This window comes from Alosa sapidissima, chromosome 11 (genome assembly GCF_018492685.1).
Source record: "Alosa sapidissima isolate fAloSap1 chromosome 11, fAloSap1.pri, whole genome shotgun sequence".
NCBI classification, from domain to species: Eukaryota; Metazoa; Chordata; class Actinopteri; order Clupeiformes; family Clupeidae; genus Alosa; species Alosa sapidissima.
In genome coordinates this window covers 33,444,962-33,471,439 of record NC_055967.1, presented here as the reverse complement: position 1 = coordinate 33,471,439, position 26,478 = coordinate 33,444,962, and the positions used below count along the sequence as shown (strand labels likewise).

Genomic DNA, 26,478 nt, shown 5'->3' with positions numbered 1-26,478 from the left:
GAGGCGTTCTCAGAAGACAGCGCTACAGCGGATATGTAGCCTACTCACCCGTGAGTTACTCTGTGGAACTCGCTTGTCCAGGTAAATAGTGCTGCCGATCAACGTTTCGGAGAAGCTCTTTGCACCGGTGTTGTGTGCTGGCGCTCCCGCACACCCCTCTCTCATCCAACACGATTCGACCCGCGCGCAGGGGTTCCCTTCCTTCCCACCCACATACTCACTTAACCTCTGCACTGCCGTGAGAAGGAAACTCAACACCCCGTAAGAAACGGAGAAGGTACAATGAATGGGTAGGTAAGGACAGAAATAGCCTATCACACTTTTCCTATTGTGCTAGGAGCAATGCTGTGACGGTCATTAGCCTATATTGTCTTTTATGGCTATCTTAATAGCGCAAAATAAAATGCACAGCCTATACATTATTGTGCAGGTAGCCTAATGGATAGCCTATGAGAATGAGACAAATGTATTGGCACTAGGTAACATTTAAATCAGGAAATGTATGTCGGTATAGGCAATCAGGGCATTAGCATTGAATTTGAGGACAAAAAAAGAGAGAATTAGGAATTGTGCCCAGCCCAATGTAGTGTGTAGGCTTCATCCTCTCATCTGTGTCTCTGATGATGGATGCTGTGCTGTTATAATGTTAGCTGGAGAGTGGAATGATAAGGATAACATGTAGGCAATGTAGTTTAAATGATCAATGAAGATGTTTTTTGTGGATGAAAGTCCCAGTGAACTGTTGAACTGCATGGCTATAGCTTCCATGTTTTTTTCACCTTTTCCCTTTATGTCCAGCTGCGACCTGTCAGAGATGGGTTGCCCACTGGATCTCTGCAAGTGTTGTTATTTCTATTCCATCAAACCAATGGACATCAAAACTATTAGGACAACTGAGATAACAACGCTGAAAAGTGACACTGAACAAAAAAGGTCAGCTTAAAAAAACATTTAAAAATCAGAAGATTGTCATCGAAAAATCAAATAAATAATAAACAACAATATACAATAATAAACAACTTTTTTAAATTCAGAGTATTTTGTCAGTGTCCAAATTTAATTTCAACACAAGTGTTTAATGTAAAGTAATGTAAAGCATTCCCTTATTCTTTTGGTTTGCTTTATTGTCATCATTGTCGATTTTCTTGCTTTCAATAACAAATTTGACATTTTTGTTTTAGCTCCATATCTTTCCATTTCTGGCACATTTGCAGCACGAAGTCTAAGGACTAGACAAACTAATAAAAACAAACAAAAAAGTGCTCCTCATACATTGCACCCATGGCCTTGAATGAAAATATGCTGTACTGGGAATGCTGAAAAGCATGTTGTGCCAGAGTGGTTGTCTAGATCGGGGTGTTTACAACATGACTCAAACCAAGAGTTAAGTGAACTGAACGGTCACACTTAAGCCCTTGATGATGTGCTTAAATTTCTTGGCTGCTGCAGCCTAGCAGTGTCCCAGACATAAACAGTCCGCTGACCTTCTTCCACTGGTCGCACGATGGACACCCAACTGAACTCGACTGACACACTGTTTTAAGGCACAATGCCGACATGAACTCTCCAGCACGCTGTCCCAGTTACAGTTTAAGACAGAGCCTTGGGCTGGAAACTGTTTACGTAAGATGGACAACCATTGATTTATCATCCAATCCTGGACAAAAAAATACTTTTTTTAAGTGTTTTTGAAAATTGTCATTTTATTCCAAATATGTCTACTTGTTCTTGTATTGAGATAAAATTGTTATTGTAAAGTCGTAAAATAACAGAATAACAGAAATTTTGATACTGTTAGTTCTCTGTGCTCACTCATTCATGATATGGCTATAGCTCGGGTCAGAGAAGGTCGTGGAACTCTGAGGTGGTGGTGTGTGAAAAAGGGTGCTGAAGTGTGATCCACGAAGGATAAAGAGCAGGCTTGAGGTGTAATGGTGGTGTTAAGACAGTCACAGACAAGAGGAGTAAACTCTTTACCCTCTTCCCAGTCTTCTGTCATGTGTCTGCAAAAAGGTCCAGTTCTCTCTCTCTCTCTCTCACACTCTCTCTCTCTCTCTCTCTCTCTCTCACACACTCACACACACACTCCTGCCTCTTTACTGGTATGCTTTTTCTTTTTTTATCAGGTTATCAGCCCGACAGCCAGCAGCCCCCATGCCGTTGCTACGACAACGGCCCCAGTTCACTGGCCATCTCCCAGGTTGTAAAAAGTGAAGAGTCCAAGCCGTTGCCTCCCTCCTCCTGACTTTGGAAGGAAAGAAAAGCCAACCAGGTCCCTCTTGATTTGGGTTTGGATGTGGGTGGGGGTGGGGGTGGAGAAAACAGGGGGCCACAGGCGGAGGGGGGACTGAAGAAGGCTGTCTGTGAAGGCTGGAGAGTCGCCCATGCCAAGATTTGTCCTCGCCACAGACTGTCAAGGGGAGACAGAACGACAGAAAAGGGAAGAGGGGTAGACAGAGAGCGGAAAGAGTGACGGGACTAAAACAAGAGACGGAGGGAACGATAAAAACAGGAGGGAGGAGAAAAGAGAGGTAGAGGGACAAGGAGAGACGGAGAGAAAACAATGGGAAGTGGTGATGTTTTTATCAACTTCTGCCCTGACTGGTTCTTGCAGTTCTTCCAAAAAATACCATTACATCAGACCATGCGTGGGAAATCTCCCTGACACTCCTAAGAGCTCTGTTTGTCTCTTCCTCCTGCCTCTCCGACATACATCACAAGCGCTTCTCGGCGGACCCTCCTCCGCCTTGCTCTGCTCTTCGGGGATCCCGGACAGGGGAGACCCCAGAACAATGTTCTCGATTGAGCTGCGAGGGAGTGTCGTGTACAAAGAGTGAAGCTAAACCTGACCGATCCCCAACGACAAGGCCAGCAAGCCAGCCTCTTGTGCTGTAAGTTGGATTTTCATCATCTGCCTAGCCCAGCAGAATCACTTTCCAGCCTTCATAACATTTTGGCAAGAGACACACAACTCATCTTCGAATTATGCCATCATACAATGATGCACACATTTCTCTTGACAATAGATATGAAAACAAGGCTTGCATCTGTTGAGGTCTTACAAAACAGATTTTCCTAGGAACAGCCTAGCACTAAGCAGTACAGCGCAAGAAATTACCGTAAGCCTCCAAGGCATTGTGTTATTGTCCAACAGAAAAATATGCCAACTTGGAACATCTAGAGATATGCTTATGCAAACACCTGGCATCTAATTTTCTTTCTCAAGCCACAAAGAGTACTCAAAATCAACCCTTGACATAACTCAGCAAACCAAACTCTATTGCCCCAGTACTGTAGGGCAAAAAACAAAAGGCCACAGGCCATCATTTCAGTCAGCTACTGTTTCTGTTTAAAAGACAGGCGGACTTAAAAGCCTCAGAAAATGGGGGCCAACTGAGTCCTAAGCAGCCCACAGATATTTATTTACATCTTTCACACACGCACACATACACATACACACACACAAACCAAAACAATAGCATGAGAAACAAAGCTGGATTTCATATTCAACACAAAGCAAGTTCATTCTTTCCGAGTTTCTATTACCAAAATCATGTTTTCTATCAGTCATCTGCCTTCTACAAAAACGCCACAAATATATTTGGCATGTTTCAATAAGGTACGAGGACACACAAGCATGTTATGTGGCTTACCATTTTGAATGAAAACTGGTTACAGTTGGATTAAGAAGAACTAAAAAACACCAAAACAAAAGGACATGAAACAAAAACAAACAATACAAAAACAATCTGACAGGCCAAGAGAAAGACAGCACAAATGAATACTGGAAAAGAAAGGGTTATGTGTAACACTGTTCTGTAGGTGACCTTCATGACAAACAAATAAGACTTCACACGGCAAAGGGCGTGAGAAGAGGGTCTCAGCTTGGCAAGAGTCTTTTATTTTTCCAAGGAGAAAAAAAAAAAAAAAAAAGATTAATGGAGCTGCTTAATTCCTTTCAAATCTGCACTTCGCCGAGGCAGCGATTAAACAATGCAATTTGGGCTCGAGGAGCTGACGGAATTATGGTGTCTGATGGAGCCAGCACTTTATCTGCCCCGCTCAGACACCACCGATGAAGGAGCTCAAAAATGCCTCTCACCCACCCGCCCCTCGGTTCAGCATGTTCCAGTGTGTGCCAGACAAGTTATTAGTAAAATAACAAAGAAACACAAAGTCAATACAAAAAAAAACAAAAAGAATCGCTACTCTGACTGAGCCAAGAGGACTGGAGAAGGAGCAGCTGCTGAACTGACTGCCCAGCTGATTTGTGGGTATTTCATTTTTAGTCTTTTTTTTCCAGTTTTTCCTCCTAAACCCCCCTCCTTCTCTTCCTCTTCCTCTTCCTCATCCCTCAGTGGCTCCGGCCGTCAGGCTGCGCTCAGTGCTCGTCTCCCTGCCGGCAGACAGACGGGGCTGTGTGTGTGTGTGTGTGTGTGTGTGTGTGTGTGTGGGGGGGGGGGGGGGGGGGGTGTGTATGTGTGTGTGTGTGTGTGTGTGTGGGTGTGTGTGTGTGTGTGTGTGTGTGTGTGTGTGTGTGTGTGGGGGGGGGGGGGTGTGTGTGTGTGTGTGTGTGTGTGTGTGTGTGTGTGTGTGTGTGTGGGGGGGGGGGGGGGTGTGTGTGTGTGTGTGTGTGTGTGTGTGTGTGTGTGTGTGTGTGTGTGGGGGGGGGGGGGTGTGTGTGTGTGTGTGTGTGTGTGTGTGTGTGTGTGGGGGGGGGGTGTGTGTGTGTGTGTGTGTGTGTGTGTGTGTGTGTGTGTGTGTGTGTGTGTGGGGGGGGTGTGTGTGTGTGTGTGTGTGTGTGTGTGTGTGTGTGTGTGTGTGTGTGTGGGGGGGGGGGGGGGGGGGGGTGTTGTTAGTGCCCTCAGGTGCCTACGCTGCTCACAGGCATCTGGATCTGCACCACCTCGCCGTTCTCCCCCTGCTGGATCTGGATGGCATCCTTCACTTCCATCTCAGCTTGCAGCGCAGGGGCCAGACCATCCGCCTGAGAGAGAGAGAGAGAGAGAGAGGAGGGAGATTAAGAGAATTAGTGTGTGCTTCACCTCACTGAGCAAGGCACCTAACCCCTCACTGCTCCCCGAGCGCCGCCGTTAAAGCAGGCAGCTCACTGCGCCGGGATTAGTGTGTGCTTCACCTCACTGTGTGCTGAGTGTGTTTCACTAATTCACAGATTGGGATAAATGCAGAGACCAAATTTCCCTCACGGGATCAAAAGAGTATATATACTTATACTTTTACTTAGAAAGGCAGAGGGGGGCACAATGACAAAGGGAGACAGACAGAGGGGAGAGAGAGAGACCAAGAAAAAGACAGAGGGGGAGAGAGATGGAGAAAATCTGTGATGTACTTGCACATCCATCCTCACACACATCCATAAGATACATACACTGCTATTGCTCTTCTCTTTTACATAATGTGGTTTCACAGAGAGACTAACATTAAGGATAAGAAGACAGATCACAGGAAAAGGTCAGTTGTAATTTATCTCGGTAATTATGACACAAGCGTCACAAAAAGTCAACTTGGAGAGGTGTAAGGGATGAGAGGATGAGTCATCGCTGAGAGCGGGGGAGACAAGAAGAGAGATGACCCAAATGGATGAGTCATTCCTTCCTTCCTGGAGAGCCAGAGTCTCGCTCCCCGGCACACCTGCCAGCTTTACTCCTCACTCAAGGATGACCCCCCAAAACAAACAGACACACACACACACACACAGACACACACAACTCCTCATACAAATCCAGAGAGCACAGCTGTGCACCAGTCCTTCATAGCCTAGTACTTCAGCCCACACATTGCTGGTTCACAAACAGCACACCTCATTCAGCACTACATCACCAGGTCTGGTGATCACTCACTCTCTCTCTCTCTCTCTCTCTCTCTCTCTCTCTCTCTCTCTCTCTCTCTCTCTCACACACACACACACACACACACACCCTCACTGTAATTTGAAAAGGTTATAAATCACAGCAGGTGTCTTTCCAAGTCCACCAATTCCCAGCCCAATTGAAAAGGAACTGAGGTGAGATGAACTGTGCGTGTTGCTGACCCATGAAGTGCATATCCTGGTCAGACAGGGGCAGCAGCATCTGCAGAACACTACCATCAGCCTGGGGTTCCTTTGACCTTGCTCGTGGGCCTACGTTGCCAGACCAGACCTCACCCCTCCCACACACACACACAGGGCAGCTGCAGGTTCAGATGTGTCTTACTATCTTTGGGAATTCCACTGAATACCGACACCGCCCAGCACTTGAGTCTTGATCTGGCAGTTAACTTAAAGGCGGGGGGGGGGGGGGGGGGGGGGAGGGTCACATCGTTCACCAAGCTGTCAAAAGGTAGCGAGCAAAAGACCTTTTCTGACCGGAAACATTTTATTTCTGTTTCCACGTGTTTTTGTGATCGGAGTCGTCTTATGGAAACTATTAAACAAAAAGCAACAGAACAAAAAGCAGAGATAAATAAATAACAAGCATAAGTAATTTTCAAGTGCTTGTATAACTGCTACCACATGTTTTCTGAAGTAGAATGCGGCATGGTTCCCATAGTTGAACACTTCACATTTAAAAATGGATGACGCCCTGCTTGTACAACCTAGCTGTTCTCGAGGAGAGACCAGGGCAGGTTGGCTACTTCACAGAATTCCTCTGGCTGCAATCCTGTGAAATAATCTGATGTCGTTGTCCAGGTGCTTTGTGTTCCACTTTGTGTCCCACTAAGTGGGCTTTTCCTTATATATTGCGTGTGTGTGTGTGTGTGCATATTATCGCTGTGTGTACGAAGATATACTGCATGAATGAGTAACGTTACTATATGTGTGTCTTGGTTGTCTAACTAAACCAATCTACACTAAGTAAGCAATAAAGCGTTTTAAGATCCTGCAATGTGTCTACCATCACGCCTAACCCAGTGCTTTAAAACCCATTAGGAGATAGCAATGAGGAATAACCAATTTGATTGCTGCAAAAAGCTACAATGAAATCCAGACAAATGAAACAAACAACCCCCTTTTCCCTTGTGCCATACCGCTCATTCTGTCTCACAGTCCCTGTCATCACATCCTCTCACAACTGCAGACAGTGTAGCAGGATGAATCAAGGCCTTTTAGCTTGTACCAAGGGTGATCATCAATAACTGCCTAATCCTATAAAAATGATCAAAACCTGATGTGACCGCTGACTTAGCTGGTAGTACAGAATACTGAAGGGCTGTTGTTCTCGGCCGTTTTTTATTTCTTTATTTTTTTATCAATGTCCTCAGAAATGAGTCCACTCCATCCAAGGGTCCAGCAGCCAAGAGGGTGGACAGCAGGGTAGTTCTGCAGGCTCCCAGCCTTCCTGGGGAGTGGAGGAGACCGCTAGGGAGCGAGAGTAAGGCCTTCTGGTCTACATTATGCCCTCCTGCCTGGAGAATCTGAAATGCAACAGCGCTGGCAAATTCACAACTTCTGCAAACAAAAACAGACTGCTAAGTCTTGTTAGCAAGGCACTGGGGGAAGTAGGTCAATGGAGTGACCTGCCACAACTCCTCACAGGAAGAGACGAGGAAGAAGGGCAGAGAGAGGGGAGGCCTGCTTTCAGTTTAAAGTGCAACAGCTGGACTCCCCCAAAAAGCAGCTTTGTTTATCAATGGGCAGCTGGACCATTCTGCGCTCACATGGCTGTGAAGGAAAGGAAACGATGCACAAAGGTACCAAGTAATGGTCACTTTTCAGTACTGTGCCAGTCCAATGTCTCTGTGTGTGGGGGCGGTATGATCCCTGAGAGATTTGATGTTGCCACTTCAAAGGATTTTGTGGTAGATACCATCAGTGCACATCTTCACCGTCATGCCACTTTCATTCCTCCTAGCCTCTCCCTCCCTCTCTCTCTCTCTTAGACTTAGAATTTATCCCTTAATTACTGCTTTCCCTCACTCAGTCTGCATGCCTCCCTAACTATGGCTAAGTATATGTCTGCCAGGATGCATGCACGAGATTGAAAGACTGTGATCGTCTGTGAGAGAGAGAGGGAGAGTGTGTCTGTGTGTGTGTGTGTGTGTGTGTTTGTGAAAGTGAGAAATAGAGTTCAAAGATCTACGACACCAAAGGCTGTGTCTTGGTTTAAAAAGTGAAACCATTTTATGACCGAAAGATTGATAACCAATTTCAAATTCTAAACCTTGCCTCAAAAAGAAAAAGGGGCCCATGCGACTACATAAATACACAATGGCTCCTTCAAGACCTCAAAATCCTAAACCCTACACCCAAGTCTCCATCTCCCACCATATACACTGAGCACATGAGCAGTGGGCCCTGTTCCATCAAGGTCTCTGAAGGCGTCCAGGCCTCCTCAGTGCACTCTCTGTGCCTCTGAAACACCACGACGGCATCATGAGGAAATGATTACAGATTTCTGCAGATAGAGCGAGCGAGTGAGGGAGGGAGGGAAAAGGGGGGGGGGGGGGTGTGTTGATGTTTGGGAGAATGAGAAAGAAAAGGGCAATCGCTTAGACGTTTATTACAGTTAGCAAAAACAAACTGATGTGATGTGTGATCAGGCCAAATGAGCAGGAGGACCAGGTTCACCTCATGGCACAGAGTTGCGAGAGCGGACGCTCTGGGCTGGCGTCCAGGAGGCAGGGTTTGCCGGGACGACGCGCACTGAGAGGGCAGCTCACCGCTCTGCTACCTCTCAATCGCACACTGAGAAGAGGTGTTTAGTAGTGTGTGAGGCATGCGTGAGTGTGTGTGTGTGTGTGTGTGTGTCTCTCCAGATCTCCCGGTCTGGGAGTTTTACTATAAAGTCTGTTAGCGGCGTTTCTCAATCATCTTTCTCTAGAGTAAATTGGTTTGACTTTGTCAGGAATTATGAGTAGGCATGATAGGTGGACAACCTTCCATTACATTTTAAACAATGCGAACTATGAAATATTACAGACGCAGCGTAGAAACTCCATTTCCCCGGGCCTGTCGACCTTATCAAAAGCTGGAGACTATCCCAGGGTGTTTGGGCCTCCTTGCCATGAGAATACAGTTGAGAAACACCAGTCTAGAATCCCGACAGCAAACGTTAGTGAATGATTCATAACTACAACAGTTGAGTTGTGTGTTACATGTTTCAAGAATGTCTGTGTTCTTTTTTCTTTATGAACTATTGATGACCTTGGAGGAACTATTTTCCACACACCCAGCCAGTTCATGGTGCTGGGAGAATTCGGTTGGGGAAAATCTGGTTCTGGTTTTCCTCATATTCTTAAACACCTTTGAATGCAGGATCCAAGGTGCATCCCAGTCTTACCACCCAAACGCAGGGCTTGGTACAAGATGTGTTGATGTGCTGTGTCCTAAATAAGTTTTAATTACCAAAGGAGATGAGTCTGCCTAAGATGTCCAAGTTATCTGTCCAAGTGTCTTTCCATATCACTACTCTGTTAACAGTGAAGGAAAAAATAGATTATATTTATTGAAGATTGATAGTCCATCTTCATTACTGCACAATTAAGCGCTGACGCTACCATTTTACTTGAACTGTATGGGATGCCATACAGTGATATACATGCTGATCCTTCCCTGACAGTCATGCCTTGCTATCTTAGTGGTCTTGAAAAATATGAAGGGAGGACTTTAGGGGATGTCAATTACGAGACATCATCTTTCTACACTAAAATGATTTCACATAAAATGTATTTATGTATCAAAATGTATCAAAACATTTATTTTAAGAGCAAGACTTCACTTGGGGAATGTATTTATGTCAAGTGTTGTTATCCGACTTTCTTTTGAAATTAAATGAACACTTCTGAAATACCTTGAAAAATGTCTCTGAAAACTGCATGATGAATGCATATGTTAATATAAGATGGCAAGATTAAAACTTTTGAACTATGCTGAATCTCTGGCATACACTTCACTGTCCTTATTTGGTGGTTGAAAACTTTCTTTAGGTTTCCAGTAATAAGAATTTATATGAAGCCTTGTATGGACGCCAATCAAAGTAACCACAAAAGTATCACATTATGGTTGGTCAGATTTCAAACAACACAACAACGTTAAGCCCCACTACATGTTATTCAATGACATTACTAGTGCTCCATCACACCAGCAACTCAATGTATCTACTGTGATGTACATTAGTTACACAATAGCCATACGTTTGAATCAGTATGTATATTTTCAGGGAATAGAACCCATAATCTTGGTGTTGTTCTATCCTGACTGGCTCTGCCAGTAGTCTTGCCAGCAGAGCCACAAGAACACATTGTTTTAGTCCTTATTCTGGGTACATTCTGTTGACAATTTGCTCGTCACTCAGCATTAGTCACCTCAACAGTTTCATTTATTTTAACTTTCCCGCACGGCATTTCAACATCACCCACACTATTCTGCCTGTAATCACTGGATTCCATTAACATTCCATGTTCTTTCATCGCCAGTATCTTGAAGTCTGAATGAGGCTTCAGTTATTCAGGCCCCAAGCTGACTGCTGCTGAGGGGGAGAGATCTCTGTGGGTCTGTTTGTTTCTCACCTGCACGGTGGCCGTGTGGTCCGTGACAGGGGCCAACTGGACGTACTGCACCTGGATGTCGTTGCCTTGCAGGGGAGAGGCCTCCACCCCGGTTGCCCCCGGATCGGCCGAAGCCACAGCGATGAGCTGTGGCCCCCTCACAACCTGTCACAAACCAAACACAAAATGTGCACCATAGTCAGACATAGTTAGGAACTTTTGTATATTAGTATCTTACTCATTATCATTATCTTTATATATTATGTCATTGTCAGTTTTACCAAATACCGGCCTGAGGAAATGAATCACTGTTCTTGTTTTATTTGTGTTTTTTTCCAAGCACGCTTTCATCTCGAGTTGATATTACTGCTGAACCTGGGGGGGGGGGTGTTCCCTTGACACCATGTTTGTGTCTGGCGGGGGGTGGGGTGGGAGGCTTGGTGAGTGTGTTTGTAATCACGCTCTGACGAGTTCAAAGGCACAAGCAGAACTTTCCCAAAGTCAGGAGACTTTGCATTTTAGTCATCGCCCACCACAACCACTACCACCACCACCACTGTCTCCAAAGGAGAGAGAGAGAGAGAGCAGAGAGAGAGAGAGAAAGAGAGCATAGGAGAGAGAGAGAGCATAGAGAGAGAGAGAGAGAGAGAGAGAGAGAGAGCACAGGAGACACTAGATAGAGGGACAGAGAGGAGGAGAGAAAGAGACAAGAGTGAAAGAGAAGGGGGGGGGGGGGGGGGGGGGGGGGGGTGTTGGTGTCATCAAGTTCCAGAAGCAAAAGCGGGCTGTAAATCAGTCTTAACTACATCTCTGTGTTCTGTGTGTAACCATAACCCCTGCACTCTAATTAACACTACTGCCTGCAGTGAGACACACACACAAACACACATGTTCTCAAATCCATCTCCCGTGCCAGTGTTTGCATCTGCATGCACCTCATGTTTACAAGATGACAATGACAGTAACACTGATAGGCGTGCACACCTCACTCACTCACACACACACGTACTAGAGGTGGGAATCAATTTAATTTACATTTATTCATTTAGCTGTTGATTTTATCCAAAGCGATTTATACATGAGGACTGACAGTCAAGCTACGATGCAAAAAGTGGACCTCAGATTACCAATACATTTACAATACAAGATAACCAGAGGAATGGCATCCCACAAGGCACTAGTTTCTTATTGACGATCCAGCTTTGTCTGCACTGTACATACTACCACACCTGGTGTCACCAGTTACAGTATTTTCCAGCCTCTCTCTCTCTCTTTCTTTCACTGTTATCTCAAAAAGCTATGTAAACATCAATGCTTTCCCAAATCACACCGCAAGCACAGATAGACAGCTACTAGATGAATATACTGTAAGATACTTTATTGAACGCGAGGGACATTTTAAGCGTTGAGCAATCTCTACCGCAATACCTCCCCTTCTCCCTGTCTCGACTGATGTGCAGACATAAAATGGTTCCCGTAAGCATGGAATGGTTCCCGTGAGTGTGGAAGGTTGCCTAAGACATGAGGTGAACTTCTGTATCACCAGTCTGACTCACACAAACACTATTTCTTTCTCATTCTGCTCTATCACCCATACCTGCTTTCCTCTAACCACACACACATACCAGAGAGTGAATTAATCTGGCTCCTTAATTAGCCCTTCTATCTGTAGCTCCCTTAGCCCATTTGCGTTTCATCAAGTGACAGCTTGTTGTACACATGCCGGCATTTTAAGTGGAGATAGATGTTTCCCTGAGTCTTCTAATGAATGTACTGAAAAGATTTAAGAGACATTAACCACATGGGCGAGGCACATTTTGCCTTTGATAAGCCTGTCTACCTGCAACTGTAAAACACTTACTAACAATGATAAATGACTAGCTGTTCAATCTCTTCCAACTCAATACCCGGATTCTGCCTGCAGAAACGCACTTCTCCATGGGATTCAGATCCTCTTCCCTCGGGATTACGCCCCATCGGGTCTGGTCTCAGCCTTCGTCTGCTGAGTCACTTCACCTTGCCAGCTGTTCACCTTGAGGATGTTTCACTGAGCCAGCCTTAACGTTTCCTCGCCTCAGGTTCTCCCCCACGCAGCACGCTCCCCTACCATGCCAAGTCTCAGCACACTGTGTAAACACCAGATGGGTGCCGGCAGGCTGACCGAGGCATTCCTCATGGCTACCATCCGACGTCCAGCGAGTGGGCAGTAGGGGGAATCTGCTTTCTCTGCAAAATAATAAGAAGGGCAACCCCACAAAAACCACCAGCCTTTACCATAGACCCTCCCCTAGTGCATGCATAACCTTGGCTTTGATGTGAGTGAGTCACTGTCGTGCCTTTGGGTTCGGTTGAAACCAACACCCCCTGGGTTGCCCTGGCACAACTTGGCCACAGAGTCTCCTGTGTCTCCTGACTATCACATGCCGGTCACCACCGCACATCTGGTCCTGTGGTACCAATTAGGTTCAGCCGTCTGACTCCTTGCCCTTAAAAGCCCTGACTCGGGAGCCACTGGGTGGGTCAGGAGACCCAGAGGAAAAAGTCACAGACTCAGGCGAAGACACATCAGACATACATCCAACTGATCAAGGGGTTTTTTTAAACAGCAGGATACTGGTGTGTGTGTGTGTGTGTGTGTAGGGTGCAAAGGATACCACTGTGGCAAGAAGAGGAGGAAGAGGAAGGATGTGCTGGCGGGACCGCGTGTGTCTGTACGATTTGGAAATACATTCAGCAGAAAAAAAAGGTGGGTAATGAAAAAAAGCTTCTGCCTGGATCCCGGGGAGTCACGGCCGATGGAGTTGTTTTTGCATTTTCTACTTTCACATTCCTCCACTAATCTGGTCCTCAGGGTCCCAGGGAACCAACGCCTGGAAGAAAATGGCGTGTTCACACTCTCTCTCTCTCACACTCACACTCACACACACACACACACACACACACAGCCTTTCTTGCTAACATTACCTCGATGGATTCTAATAATGAATTGCAATAAATTAAAATTACACAAGAGAGCCATGAAAAAAACTCTTCATTCTCCAGCAATCAAGAAAACACATGCTCAACAACAATGTTCCCACCATGAGCATCAATGATATGATGAATACGCCCGATCCAGTCTAGCCCAGTCAATTACAGACCAGTCATGCATCTCCTCCTGGGTTTTCTTCTCCATGACCATAACAAATCTGAGGGTGGGCTGAGAGAGAATTTTGTGTGTGTGTGTGTGTGTGTGTGTGTGTGTGTACTGCATCAATAGATGAATGTGTATTGACCATTATCTATACGAGTGTGAGAGTGAAAATGAAACAAGAGCTCGGGAGCCAGGCTCAGCAGTTGACCAAACTGTAACACTGTAAAGAAAAAGAACCAGCTTGTCAGACATGCTTGCATTCTCAGCTGTGAGGACACACACAAACGCACACTCGCACATACACATACCCACACCCACACAGATACACACACATACACACACACACACACACTTATTGTTTTGGAGCCGAGTTTATAATCCCCTAGGTGGTGAGCGATTCCCATCGCCTGCATCCTGTTAGCATAGCTTCACCTCCTAAGCCCCACTCCCCTCTCTATACCCATTTGGCATCGGTGCTCATATCAGCAAGAAAGCCCCAAACAAGAAATAAGCCACCCCTCTGAATAGAATTCCACCAAACACAAAAGGTCTGTGATTGGTCCCTATATACAAAATTACTCACAAGCAATCACACATACCATCAATCATGGCTCAAAGAAAAACATACTCCGTTTCACATATAAACATACATGTCGCACAAGGATGCGCACTAGTGTTTCTCTGTTTTTGAGTGTGACTTATAGGTCACGTATTCCTCTTAGACATAACTTCCTCCACCATAACCACCACCTTTAAAAAGTCCGCCACCCAAACACTCACACTGCCCCTTTGAAGAGGCACAATAAAGCTCTGTAAATCCACCCGTGTTGTGAGAGGTCTTTCCAATAACATCGGGTTTCAGGTGGACAGTTAATGATTTCCTTCCGGTTAAGTACGCGATTGCGCAGAAGGAAAAACAAACGGTGTGGATGCCGTCCGGAGTCGCAGTCCTCTTGTCCCTCTGGTGGTTTCCTGTCTCTAGCCTTCTGTGCTCAACCCTGGCTTTCATCTGTAGCTCAAACGCACACACACACACACACACACACACACACACACACACACACACACACACACACACACACACACACACACACACACACACACACACACACACACACACACACACACACACACACACACACACACACACACACACACACACACACACCCCTTTCCTTTCCTTTCCTCTCCCTAGGATTTGCACAGTATGGTAGTACTATTAGGCAATACATGCCTATTGGTACGATCTACCTGTATAAAAACAATGTAGATATCATAGCTTACATCCTTCACTCTTCATCTTAGCCTTCATCCTTATCTACATGTGTTCATCTACATAACCCACCATCCTAATTAATTTATAAAGTACATACAGATTACTTGAAATACAGTGGGATCCACTGTCCACTCAGCTGTAAGATTGAGAGGGTCACTGAGTATGTGACATGCACTCAAACCATACTGAGGTCTTCAATGAGGTAACATTGTTATAGTTGTGTGGGTCCAATGAGGAAAGGACTCCAACCGTACCTTTGATAACTCGGAGCTCAACTGTCCAGCCTGAGACACCTGACTTGGCTGCAGAAACCGCACCTGGTGCTCGCTCAATAGAGCACCTGGATCGCTCAAGTGGCTTCCGTTTGTAAGTGGCGGAAGGGGTTAACCCAGAGAGTGAGCTCCTTCTTCAGACAGCGTCCCTGTGGGGGCGGAGGAGAGGGATCCGACAGCTGTGGGGTCGTGAGCGCCACTGCTCTGCTCCACCCACAGAGCGGATGCTCATCACCAGGGCCAGGGTGGAGAAAAATGAATATGCAAATGATATCGGGCCGACGGGACGGGACGGGCCGTGCCAGCCAGAATATTCTGGTTGCCATGACCAAGAGAAAAACAGTGAAGTAGCTAAATGAGGAGAAGAAGATGAAGCGGGAGAAGGCGGGTGGGGGGGGGTGTAGTTGAAATAAATCTTTCTAATGTTGTAATGCTTTAAGCAGCACCACAGGCCGCCAAAGAGATACAGCAACCTGAGAAGAGGCAGAAAGCAAAACAACAGCGGACTAATGCAAAAAACATTCGGCTAGGCCGCAGATCGAAGCACAATAACCAACTGTGCAAACAAGTTGGCTTCCCGGGCCCTCCTTCCCTTTTCTGTCGTTCCAACATAGCCTGGTCCATGAAGTCATGCTCAACTCAATAATGAGGAATCAAGCTTTGCTTTTATCTCTGAATCTGTGATTGAATAATAAAGGACTCTGCTAAATGGATGTTTTCTACAACCCTCTCCCCATCCCACACAGTTGTGTCTCATTAAAAACAGTGCCTGCAACCTGTTGATAAATCAATCTTAATCCTGGCAGTGGAGTCATATTGAGACACGTTTATAGTTTATGTAAGCATTTAGAGCATAACCATTGAGATACGTTAAAACTGATTTGCACTTCCCAATAGGCCAAGGGACCTTCAACCTGAATGAATCCTCCTCCTTCCCACAATACTCAGCTTTCTTTGTTGCACGGAGAACAAAAGCGAATGTGCAAGAGGGAGTGAGAGAAGAGAGAATGGAGAGAGGGAGAAAGAGAGAAAGAGAATGGAGAGAGAAGAGAGGGAGAGAGGGGAGGAGAGAAAGAGAACACAAACCAGAGAAGGCTGAGCTGCAATCTGCTTCCCATCAGCCTTAGTGCCTCACTCCTACCCATTCAGGTTCGTATTAAAGAGAGGGATGGGGGTGGGGGGCAGAAAAAAGGAAATCTTTGGAACAGTCAAGACTTCCTCTCCAATTGCACAGCCGTCAACAACATCTGCATCTGTGGCAGACCTGGCCAGGACAGATGTGCAGAACAAACCAATCCGAGGGAGAAGGGAGGGGAGGTCAGAAAGTCACCATACAAACTGTTTCAACTCTTCATTTGATTATGTGTCCCTCCTCTGACACCAAATTACCAACAACCCCCCCCGCCCCCCACCCACCAACTCCAACCTCCACCCCGGCTGCCTCACAACACGTGAGAGACCTCTGTCCCAGTCCCTGCACATTCAGATCCTGTCCTTTTATATTTCGGACAACACAAGCAGCACCACAGACCAATAAGTCTCAATGGGGGTCTCATGGCCCCTTCAGCTGAGCCCGTATAAATCAGCAGGCGGATGTCCCTGGCGAGGACGACGGCATGTCCGTCCGTCCACTGCAATCTGTGTCTCTCGACTAGAGATGGACCCACAGGTCAAATCTGGTTCTTATGTGGCCACCTTTGCACTAGCAAAACACACCTGCAAATCCACATCCATATATCCATATATATCCACATATACACAGGCACGCACAGGCACACACTCATGTATACACACTAGGGATGGGCGATATGGCTGATATTGCAATATTATAGTTTTAAATAATACATTTTAAATATTACATTTTAGTGTGTTTCACGATATACAATATATATGGCAATATTTACAAATTTCCTCTAAAGGACTTCTCACATGAATTCTCACTTTCACCCTTGTTCATGTTTTAAATCATACCAGCATGATGCAGTAGGCTACAAATCAGTCCAATCCCTGCAAATTGTATCTGCATTAAAACAATATTGGTTATTTACAGGTGATTTCTATTGAAACATATTTTTATATTTGCATGTAAAACTGATTTATCACAATAAAATTGAACAAATAAGAGTTTGGTTCCAAAACGCTATATCTCCATTTTTTTTTATTAATAAGTCTAGTAATTTCAATTTCAATTTTATTAAGGATAGCCCCTTGAGATGAAACATCTCGTTTTCAAGGGGGTCCATCAATACATTACATGCCCTTTTTTGAAATAATAACAAAATACATACTAGACAAAACACAAGACACAAACACATTCACACTCAACACAACAAACATTGCACCGCAGACCAGCCCCCAACCCCATTCCTCACCAACCACTAAGTTTCCAGCACATAGGCATGTAAACAGAAACACAGGGTACGTTAGCACGCATGTGAATTATACATAACACTTGAATAAAATAAAATAAAAGAATCACAATGTATGCCCTTCTCTTCACTCTGAGCATAAAAAGACAAGAGAGAGATAATATAATTAAGAAAATAAAAATAATAATAAAAAAAAAAAAAATAAGTAAAAAGTAAATAGTAATAATTTAAAAACATGAGCAGGGAGTTTCAAAATGCGTCATTATAGCTGATTTGAAAATTTGGAGAGATGTGATAGACCTTAGAGAGGAAGGAAGTGCATTCCAGTCTGCCGGTGCTCTAAATTTAAAGGCCCGACGCCCAATTTCCTTATTGAGCCGTGGGGTAACTAGGAATAAGTGGTCTGTGTGCCGGAGACTGTATTGGGAACTAAAGGGAATTAATAGTTCTTTCAGGTATAACGGGCACTTAAGGTAAATACATTTAAAAACAAAAGTTAACCAGTGGAGCTGCCTCCTGTTTTTGAGACTTGGCCAGTTCAAGGCCTCAAACATTGTACAGTGGTGGGTTCTGTAGGGGCACCGGAGCACAAACCTACAGAGACTATGGTATAATACATTAAGAGGACGAAGATTTGTATCAAAGGTACTGCCATAGATAACATCACCATAGTCCAGTATCGGGAATAATAATTGCATCACAATTCTTTTCCTAACATCTTGTGAAAAACAATCAATGGAACGATAAAGAGATTTCAGGGAGCCAAGTATTTTTTTAGTTATATAATTAATATGAGATTTAAAGGATAGCCGTGAATCAAGCCAAATGCCTAGATATTTAAATTCCTCAGTTTGTTCGAGTACTGTTCCATCATTCAGGGTAATTGACCAGTTAGTTGACGTCATTGAGTCAGGTCGGGTGGAAAACAACATATTGTATGATTTTTTTCTTATTTAAGAGAAGCTTATTTGATGAGAGCCATGACTGAATCCGGGAGAAATTAAATTGCAAAGTATCTTGTATTTGTGAGACATCGGCTCCAGACGCATACAGAACTGTATCATCAGCATATAAGTGGATAAGACAATCAGAACAGACTTGCGGGAGATCATTAATGAATATTGAGAACAACAGAGGGCCCAGTGATAAGCCTTGTGGAACACCCTTATCAATAATCTTATACTCTGATTGACTTCCCTGAAAGGAGACACATTAAGTTCTATGGTGAAGAAATTAATTAAAGAAAAATAAAGCATTAGTAGAAAGCCCTATAGAGTATAGTTTGAAGGTATGGGTTGACCATATCAAATCCTTTTGATAAGTCAATAAATATGGCACCTGTGGGCATGTTATTATCAGCTGCTGACAGGATGTCAAATGTAAATTTTAGGAGGGCAGTAGTAGTTGAGTGGCCTGGTCGAAAAACCTGATTGGTGTTGAGATAAAATGTTGTTTTCTGTAAGATATGATGATAATTGATTAAATATAAGTTTTTCAAATATTTTTGCTATGCTATTAATAATCGATATAGGTCTATAGTTATTAACATCAGAGGTGTCCCCTCCTTATAAAGAGGAGATACCCTCACACTTTTCCAGGATGACGGTGTTTCACAGGGTGTGAGTGACAGGTTGAACAAATCTACCAGTTTTGTATTTTTATATCTAGACCATCTGGACCTGCACTACATTCAGAACTAAAATTGTTAATGACCTGCTGTACATCAGTTGGAGAAATAGATTTAAAACAAAAGGAGGTACTCCTGTTTTGAGTAGGGAATGGACCCGAGTGAGTGAAACTAGATTCAGAGCAGCCAATAGTGGAAAAGTGTTGACTAAAGATTTCAGCTATTATTGAAGGATCACACACCGGCTCATTGTTGAGGTTGTTGTAGGACTTTTTGTTGATTTGTTTGTAATACTATTTATTTTCTTCCAAAATTTCCTTGGATCTTTAAAATCAGACGATAAACTGTTTTTGTAATAATTTGCCTTTGCATTTCGCGTATTGGTTTTACACCTATTTCTTAGATCTTTGTAGATATCCCAGTCAGCTGGAATTCTAGTTTTCTGATACTTAGCCCACGCTTTATCCCTTTGTTAAGTAAGTATAAGTATGTATACTCTTTTGATCCCGTGAGGGAAATTTGGTCTCTGCATTATCCCAATCCGTGAATTAGTGAAACACACTGCACACAGTGAGGTGAAGCACACACTAATCCCGGCGCAGTGAGCTGCCTGCAACAACAGCGGCGCTCGGGGAGCATGAGGGGTTAAGTGCCTTGCTCAAGGGCACTTCAGCCGTGGCCTACTGGTCGGGGTTCGAACCGGCAACCCTCCGGTTCCAAGTCCGAAGCGCTAACCAGTAGGCCACGGCTGCCCCTTGTTGGAAGAGAAGTACAAGGTCTCCCTTGATCCAAGGTAGATGGTGACCCTTGGCCTTAATGGAAATCAAGGGAGCATGCTTGTTAATTACTTCTGATAGTTCGCTATAAAGATAATTCCAGGCGTCTTCAGCAGTGGGAATTAAGTGGAATCTCTCCCAGTTTATATTTAGGATATCTTGGATGAAGTTTTCAGAATTTATTTTATTAAACCGCCTTATTTTAATAAGTTTCGGAGGGAGATGAGGCAACTTAATTTTCCAAATGCAGAAGGTCATGGAATGGTCACTGAGAGAGTCGGGTAATACACCGGATTGTATAATTCTATCAGGGTGTAGTAAGCTATCGAGTTGTTCATTTCAGAAAATATCAATACAATTGCAGTTGTGTTGTTTTGACTGAGTAAAGATAAATCAAATAGCAATAACCCAAATTTAACCAAAAAAAAATGATTTATGAAAATTCATTAAAATGGAGGATATAGCGTTTTGAAACTAAACTCTTATTCCAATGAAGCAATTGCAGGAAATCATATTTTGGATCGAGTTGATTAGTTTTTGGAATCCAGATTTTTCTACTACTCTTACTGGGTCCATGTCTATGGTGATATAGTTAGTTATTGCGGCCATGATTTCCTTACATTTGGGACTTTGGCTTTGGAGAACAATGTACTCACAGTCATTTGCATTTGGAATGATTGTTTCAGTGTTATGTTTGGTATTGGTGGACATTCGGGCGTTTTAGCCTACTTCGTTTTGTAGTGGGTGGCATATCAAATGATAAAACAGGCTGCTTGTAGGCTACTGCTACTTTTTGTGGCGACATTTATTACATACTTTGTGGATGACCAGTGCTTGTTCGACGTCCACCTGGCGAAATCCAAACAACTGCCAGATGATCACTAGTTTCAAAAACGTCAAAGCAAATGTTGCCGCTTTAAAAAAAAAATAGATGACAGTTAAATACTCAGTGTTTGTGGTATAAAACTTAACTGTAACTCACATAGAGCAAACAGAGATATATTGAGTATATATAGTATATTGAGTATATATAGTATATTGAGGCATCAGCTCTGTGGCCTTCAGTCTGCCTGCTCAGCCTCTGCAATCTGATGTGATGTGATGTGCTGTGCTGCTGTGTTGCTGGAAGTCACCCAGCTCTCCAGATGACTCCAAAGCAAGTTGTTAATGAAGCGGGCGGTTAATGAAGTCATTACCCTGTAAATGCTTGACTCCTGGGTAGGATCTGGTAGCCCGCCCCCACATCACAGCCCTTCCTCTCTTGCCACAGCCAGAGATCAAAAGAGCCCAGTTCCGCTTCTTTCTTCTTCTTCTCCTTGTCGGCCTTTATGGCCGAAACTCTAAACACCTTCAAGATCCATACCACCCAGCCAATCAGACGTGGGCAGCCATCCAGTGGCCAGAAAAACAGCTGTAACTTACGGTGGAAATGTAGCGACAGGCCTGAGCTCCTCTGGAGTTGAGCAGGGCCGTCATGTGTACAGAGGGAAAACACACCAGAAACAAACAACACAAAAAATCATGCCTTGCCTCCCGACTGTATGTTTCATCCATCAAGCGCTTTTTTATTTGTTTGAACTCTGGGAGCGCCTTGAGCTTGAGAGCTTCATCATGCTTTTAATTACGCTGGAGGGAGTTTATTTTTTATCCCCCATGTAATGTGCTGGGGGGAGGAAGACTGGAATCCTTCTCAAGAGTAAGGCCATGTGTATAGTATCACTGTGACCTGCTGAAGGTACACAGGAACACATTAGGACACAGCAGACCACTGCATTGCTTTCCATCCACTACACCTGCAGTACCCAGAGCCCTCTAAACCTTCATTATGATCCAAAAAACTTGGCATAAGCGCAACCCCCTACCCCTGCCAACCCCCCCCATCTCCCCTTTCTTCTTGGACTTCCTCCTCCATCCGCTGACTTGGCACCTCAACGTAATCAGTCAGAGAGTAGGAGAGATGAGGTCAGAGATTCAGATTCAGAGAGACGGGAGGGAAAAGAAGAGATGATCAGAGAGCCAACACTGTCAGCAAGGAGGAGAGAAAGACAAACCCCTTCTCCCACGTCTCCTTTGCAGTGCTCTTGTTTGGAGTGGGCCTATATTCGGCCCACGTCTCCTTTGCAGTGCTCTTGTTTGGAGTGGGCCTAAATCTGGCCCACATCTCCTTTGCAGTGCTTTTGTTTGGAGTGGGCCTACAGTATATCTGGCCCACGTCTCCTTTGCAGTGCTCTTGTTTGGAGTGGGCCTAAATCTGGCCCACATCTCCTTTGCAGTGCTTTTGTTTGGAGTGGGCCTACAGTATATCTGGCCCATGTCTCCTTTGCAGTGCTCTTGTTTGGAGTGGGCCTAAATCTGGCCCACATCTCCTTTGCAGTGCTTTTGTTTGGAGTGGGCCTACAGTATATCTGGCCCACGTCTCCTTTGCAGTGCTCTTGTTTGGAGTGGGCCTATATCTGGCCCTTCCAGGTTCTCTTCCTGGCTTCCATTACTGCACAGCCAAAGGCCAGCTGGCGATGTGGCGCTGGAGCCAACAAACACACACGCACACACATCTGGTCCACCTTACCCACATGTCTAAAGAGAGACAAAGACACGCACGCCCGCACGCACGCACGCACGCACAAACGCTGCCTAGAGTGCACTCACACCTCACATATGTAAGTACACTAACCTAGAGCAGAACCCCCCACAGAGAGATGCAAATAGTCAAATATGCATAAACCCATTCAGTCCCTGATGAATACATGGCTACAATTCACAGGCCAACAGGTATACAGATGCTATTGCAGACCCATGGACACCTACTCGCAGAGGCACAAAATTAAAGTCAGATGTGTTCCTGCAAACACACTCACACACACTACAGAGCCACAGAAAAACTAGCAATCACAACAAATTAAATCCCCAAAAACTCTTCGGCTATCTCACATGTACTGTTCCCAGGCCTGTCCTGTACTCAGTATGTCTGTATGTGATCAAAACCTGCCAGGGTACATTTGTCTGCCAGCTGGTGAGTGACTGTATAAGTGTGACTTTGGGACGACAAGAATGTGTGTGTAGGTGTGTGTGTGAGTATTTTGTCTGGACAATCAGTAATACCATGTGCCCATAAAGTGTGTGTGTATGTCCGAGAGTGTATTAGTGCATGTGTGTGTATGTGTGTGTGTGTGTGTGTCCAGATGTGTGCATTAGTGCATGAGTGAGGGTATATGTGTGTGTGCATGTGTATGTCTGTTTGTGTGAGAAAGAGCAAGAGAGACAGACAGAGAGAGAGAGAGAGAAAGAGAAACAGAGAGAGAAAGAAAGACAGAGAGTCTCTGTGAGTGTAACTGAAACCCTCCTGGTGTGTGGACGTGTGTCGCTGACCCCTGCCAACGCAGGCTCCTTATCTTCATCCCTTAATTCCACAGGAGACTGCAGGACGTACAGTAAGCTAGTCTGTGCTTTGAAACGGGATCCTCGCTGCCCGCTCCACACGTCGCCTGCTCCTCCTGGTCCCTGGTTCCGTCCGCTGCCCACCCCCACCCCTGCTCCGGACCCGGCTCGGCCCCTCAGAACTAGGGGCTTCATTAAGCCTCAGGAGATTCGCACTGGGTCAGAGGTTAAGTCCGATGAGGATTCCAATCACTCAGATCACAGGCGTCTCGATCCAGACGCATTTTAAAAGCTTAGCTAGGTATTTAACCCCTTACAGAAAAGCAGCCATCTGGTTTGAATAGAGGACTCAGGAAAGCCAAAGGAACATGTGGTTGTATCTCTGCTTATCTCCCTCTCTGTGTGTAAACACATGCTCTCAAAACACACATACAAACCAATACACGTATGCATGCACACACGCACACGCGCACACGCACACACGCACACTTCCCTGGACAAGGAGGTACAAGGAAGTGATGTCATTTGAATCTGACACACAGCACAATGCCCGTGACATATTCGCCTGCCTAGTGTAACCAGCTCCTGATGTTTGGCGCTTATTACTGTCTTGTCCAAATAGACCTACAGTATACCAATACAACAACAAAGAAAGCACAATGCAGATTAGAAGCAGAGCTTAGCAGCCTCTTCCTGTTGCAGTCTCTGTGTGTGTGTGTGTGTGTGTGTGTGTGTGTGTGTGTTCAAAGCCATGGCAAGCAAGTGTAAACACAAACATGCATACAGTACATAGCAGAACGACTTAACGTTTTATTTGGTACGTGTCGGAAGTCCTGGATCAGAGACCATGTCCCAGCCTGGCCTTCACAGTGATCCGAGTCCGGACACCACAAGGCTGGAACAGATGCTTCTCATGCACCCAGGAGAAAGCTGCAGACATGAGAGTGTGCTAAACAGGAGTTTGTGTTCTTTAACTGGGAATATTAGGATTCAAGTAGCTGACAAGCTTAATATTCTTTAAGCACCCTACAACCAACAAACACTACCCCATTGTATAATAAAATTCAGATGGCAAGCTAGCCATATTCCACTGAGATGTGACCAAATGTTCACTCTCTTTACCGACGGTGTAGATGGGGCTGAGAGTTAAGTCTGGGGCTGAGTTGGAGGGGACTGGGGACGAGTTGGAGGGGACTGGGGACGGCGCTGAGTTTGGGGCTGGAGCACTGCGAGGCTAGACACTGTGAGATCTAGAGCTGGATGGAGTCTCAGCGAACCATACACACACACACACACACACACACACACACACACACACACACACACACACACACACACACACACTATCAGGGCCAACAGCTTTGGCAGTTGTCTCAATGCTCACACCATCAGTCTCAATAAGCAGCTTTTTCCATCCAGCTGGACATATTCTAAACAGCAGTCATATGGGGTTGAGCCCAAGGAGACAAGAGAGAAGAGGGCAAGAGTATGGCTGCAAGTGAAATATCAACAGTAACGAGAGAGAGAGAGAGAGAGAGAGAGAGGGAGAGAGAGGGAGAGGGAGAGAGAAGGAGAGAGAGAGAGAGAGAGAGAGAGAGAGAGAGAGAGAGAGAAAAGAATTATGGAGCAGGACAGCTAGGAAGGGAACGCGGGACAGAGAGAGGATTTGTGTTCTGTGTTTAGGGTCTCTTTGAGAGGTGCACCGTAGCATGGCGGTGGCGTGATTTAGTACTATGGCAGCGTGGCGCGGTGTTGCAGCCACCTGGAGGAGGCCCTGCGGTCAAACGCACTTGGACTCTCCGTGTAAATCAGACGGCAGCTAGCAGCAAGAGCATCAGAGCAGCTTCCAGTGTGTGGGGGAGATGGAAGAACAGGGACTGCTCATGCTTCAGCAACAATGTGAGATGAAGAAAAACTGTGTGTGTGTGTGTGTGTGTGTGTAAAATCGCATCTTTATCTGTCCAACCTCCTTTCCTCAATGCTGCACTGGGCCCACAGCTGCAGGCAAAGTTCAGAGTAAAAGATGTAAGCTAGGACAACGAGTGAAATACGAGGGCACATTCACAGAGACATGCTTCGCCTTGGTCGCCTTGGTCGCCGTGTCCGAGGTCCTCCTGCCTCGCCTTCTCCACTCATCCATCTTGTCTCCTCTCGTCTTGGCGGCCACTCGCTGCCCCGCAGCAACGTGCTGGACTGATCGGTGGCGGAGGACTGGAAACGTGGGCTAAGAGTGTCCGTGGGGGAGCTCTCGCCGTCGTTAAGATGCAGTCGCAGGTCGCCCATCTCTCCACTCACTTCCATGGATTTGGGAGTAGGGAATTAGTTTTGAGGGCTCTGCGTAATATAAGGTGAATCTCTATGTTTGGGATTTATAGATACAGTTGTCCCACCCCTAAAAAAAATCTCACCTTCACAAAGTTTGGATAGATGGTGGTGTTGACCTTTGTATAGGCTAACATTTAGGAAGCCACACCTAAACACCTCTTTTTGAAGTTTGGGGCCAATAAGTACTGCACTTCAGTGACTAATATTAACAGTGCTTAAGGCTGAGGACTTGAAAGTGAGAGGTGATTCATCTTCACTGTGCACCTGCGGGGCTATACCACACAACTGAAGCGCACCCTGCCTTCCTCTCTCGGCCGCTACTGTCAATCTGAGAAATGTTTAGGGTAGAACTGCAGAAGAAATCACAGAAACAACCTTCTGATAGTAGGTTTGGTTGATTTTGTTTGTCGCTTTGGACATTACCATGACATTGGGGAGGACAATATGTGTGCATCTTTTTCCATTTACGAGGTCAGCTGCTGAAAGATTCCCTTGGCCTGCGGAGAGTCCATGTGTCACATTCACAGCTCAGCTCTCCGGAGAGGTCAATGGGGTGGGGGAAAAAAAAACATTTGACCTTTGACATACACATTACCGGGTGGGTATCCACACCGCGGGCCTCATGTTGGGGCTGCATGCTCTGAGTCCTCTGGCCAGTCCTGTCCATTTGCAACTTCACCTTGATCATAACATCCTGACCTGAAGTTCTCGGAGGTTTAGAAGAATTCTCACAGGGAAATTCCTTCCTCAAAGTCAAAGTCAAATTATTCCCGAAGAGGGAAATTCAGGTGGTCAAGGCCCCACACACACACAGCACACACACACTGCACACATTCT

General features: G+C 45.3%; 1 protein-coding gene and 1 long non-coding RNA gene across 5 annotated transcripts in view; both read right to left on the bottom strand.

The window, feature by feature from the left end:
• The window catches only part of LOC121723493, a 191,429-nt gene extending 191,299 nt beyond the window's left edge, over nucleotides 1–130 (bottom strand). The window contains exon 1 of the long non-coding RNA XR_006034961.1: nucleotides 49–130. This is a non-coding gene — a long non-coding RNA (uncharacterized LOC121723493). The remainder of the gene's footprint in view (nucleotides 1–48) is intronic.
• Nucleotides 131–4,823: 4,693 nt separating this feature from the next.
• The window catches only part of LOC121723465 (BTG3 associated nuclear protein), a 58,143-nt gene continuing 36,488 nt past the window's right edge, over nucleotides 4,824–26,478 (bottom strand). For 2 of the 4 annotated variants that reach the window (XM_042109163.1, XM_042109159.1), the window contains 2 exons: nucleotides 10,510–10,653; nucleotides 4,824–4,987 (listed from right to left, as the gene is read on the bottom strand). In XM_042109163.1, the coding sequence (XP_041965097.1) occupies nucleotides 4,865–4,987; nucleotides 10,510–10,653 (267 nt within the window). In that variant the 3' untranslated portion in view covers nucleotides 4,824–4,864. Of the gene's footprint in view, nucleotides 4,988–9,346; nucleotides 9,412–10,509; nucleotides 10,654–24,165; nucleotides 24,247–26,478 lie in introns of those variants that run through there. The other 2 variants (XM_042109160.1, XM_042109162.1) reach the window with 2 other exon arrangements.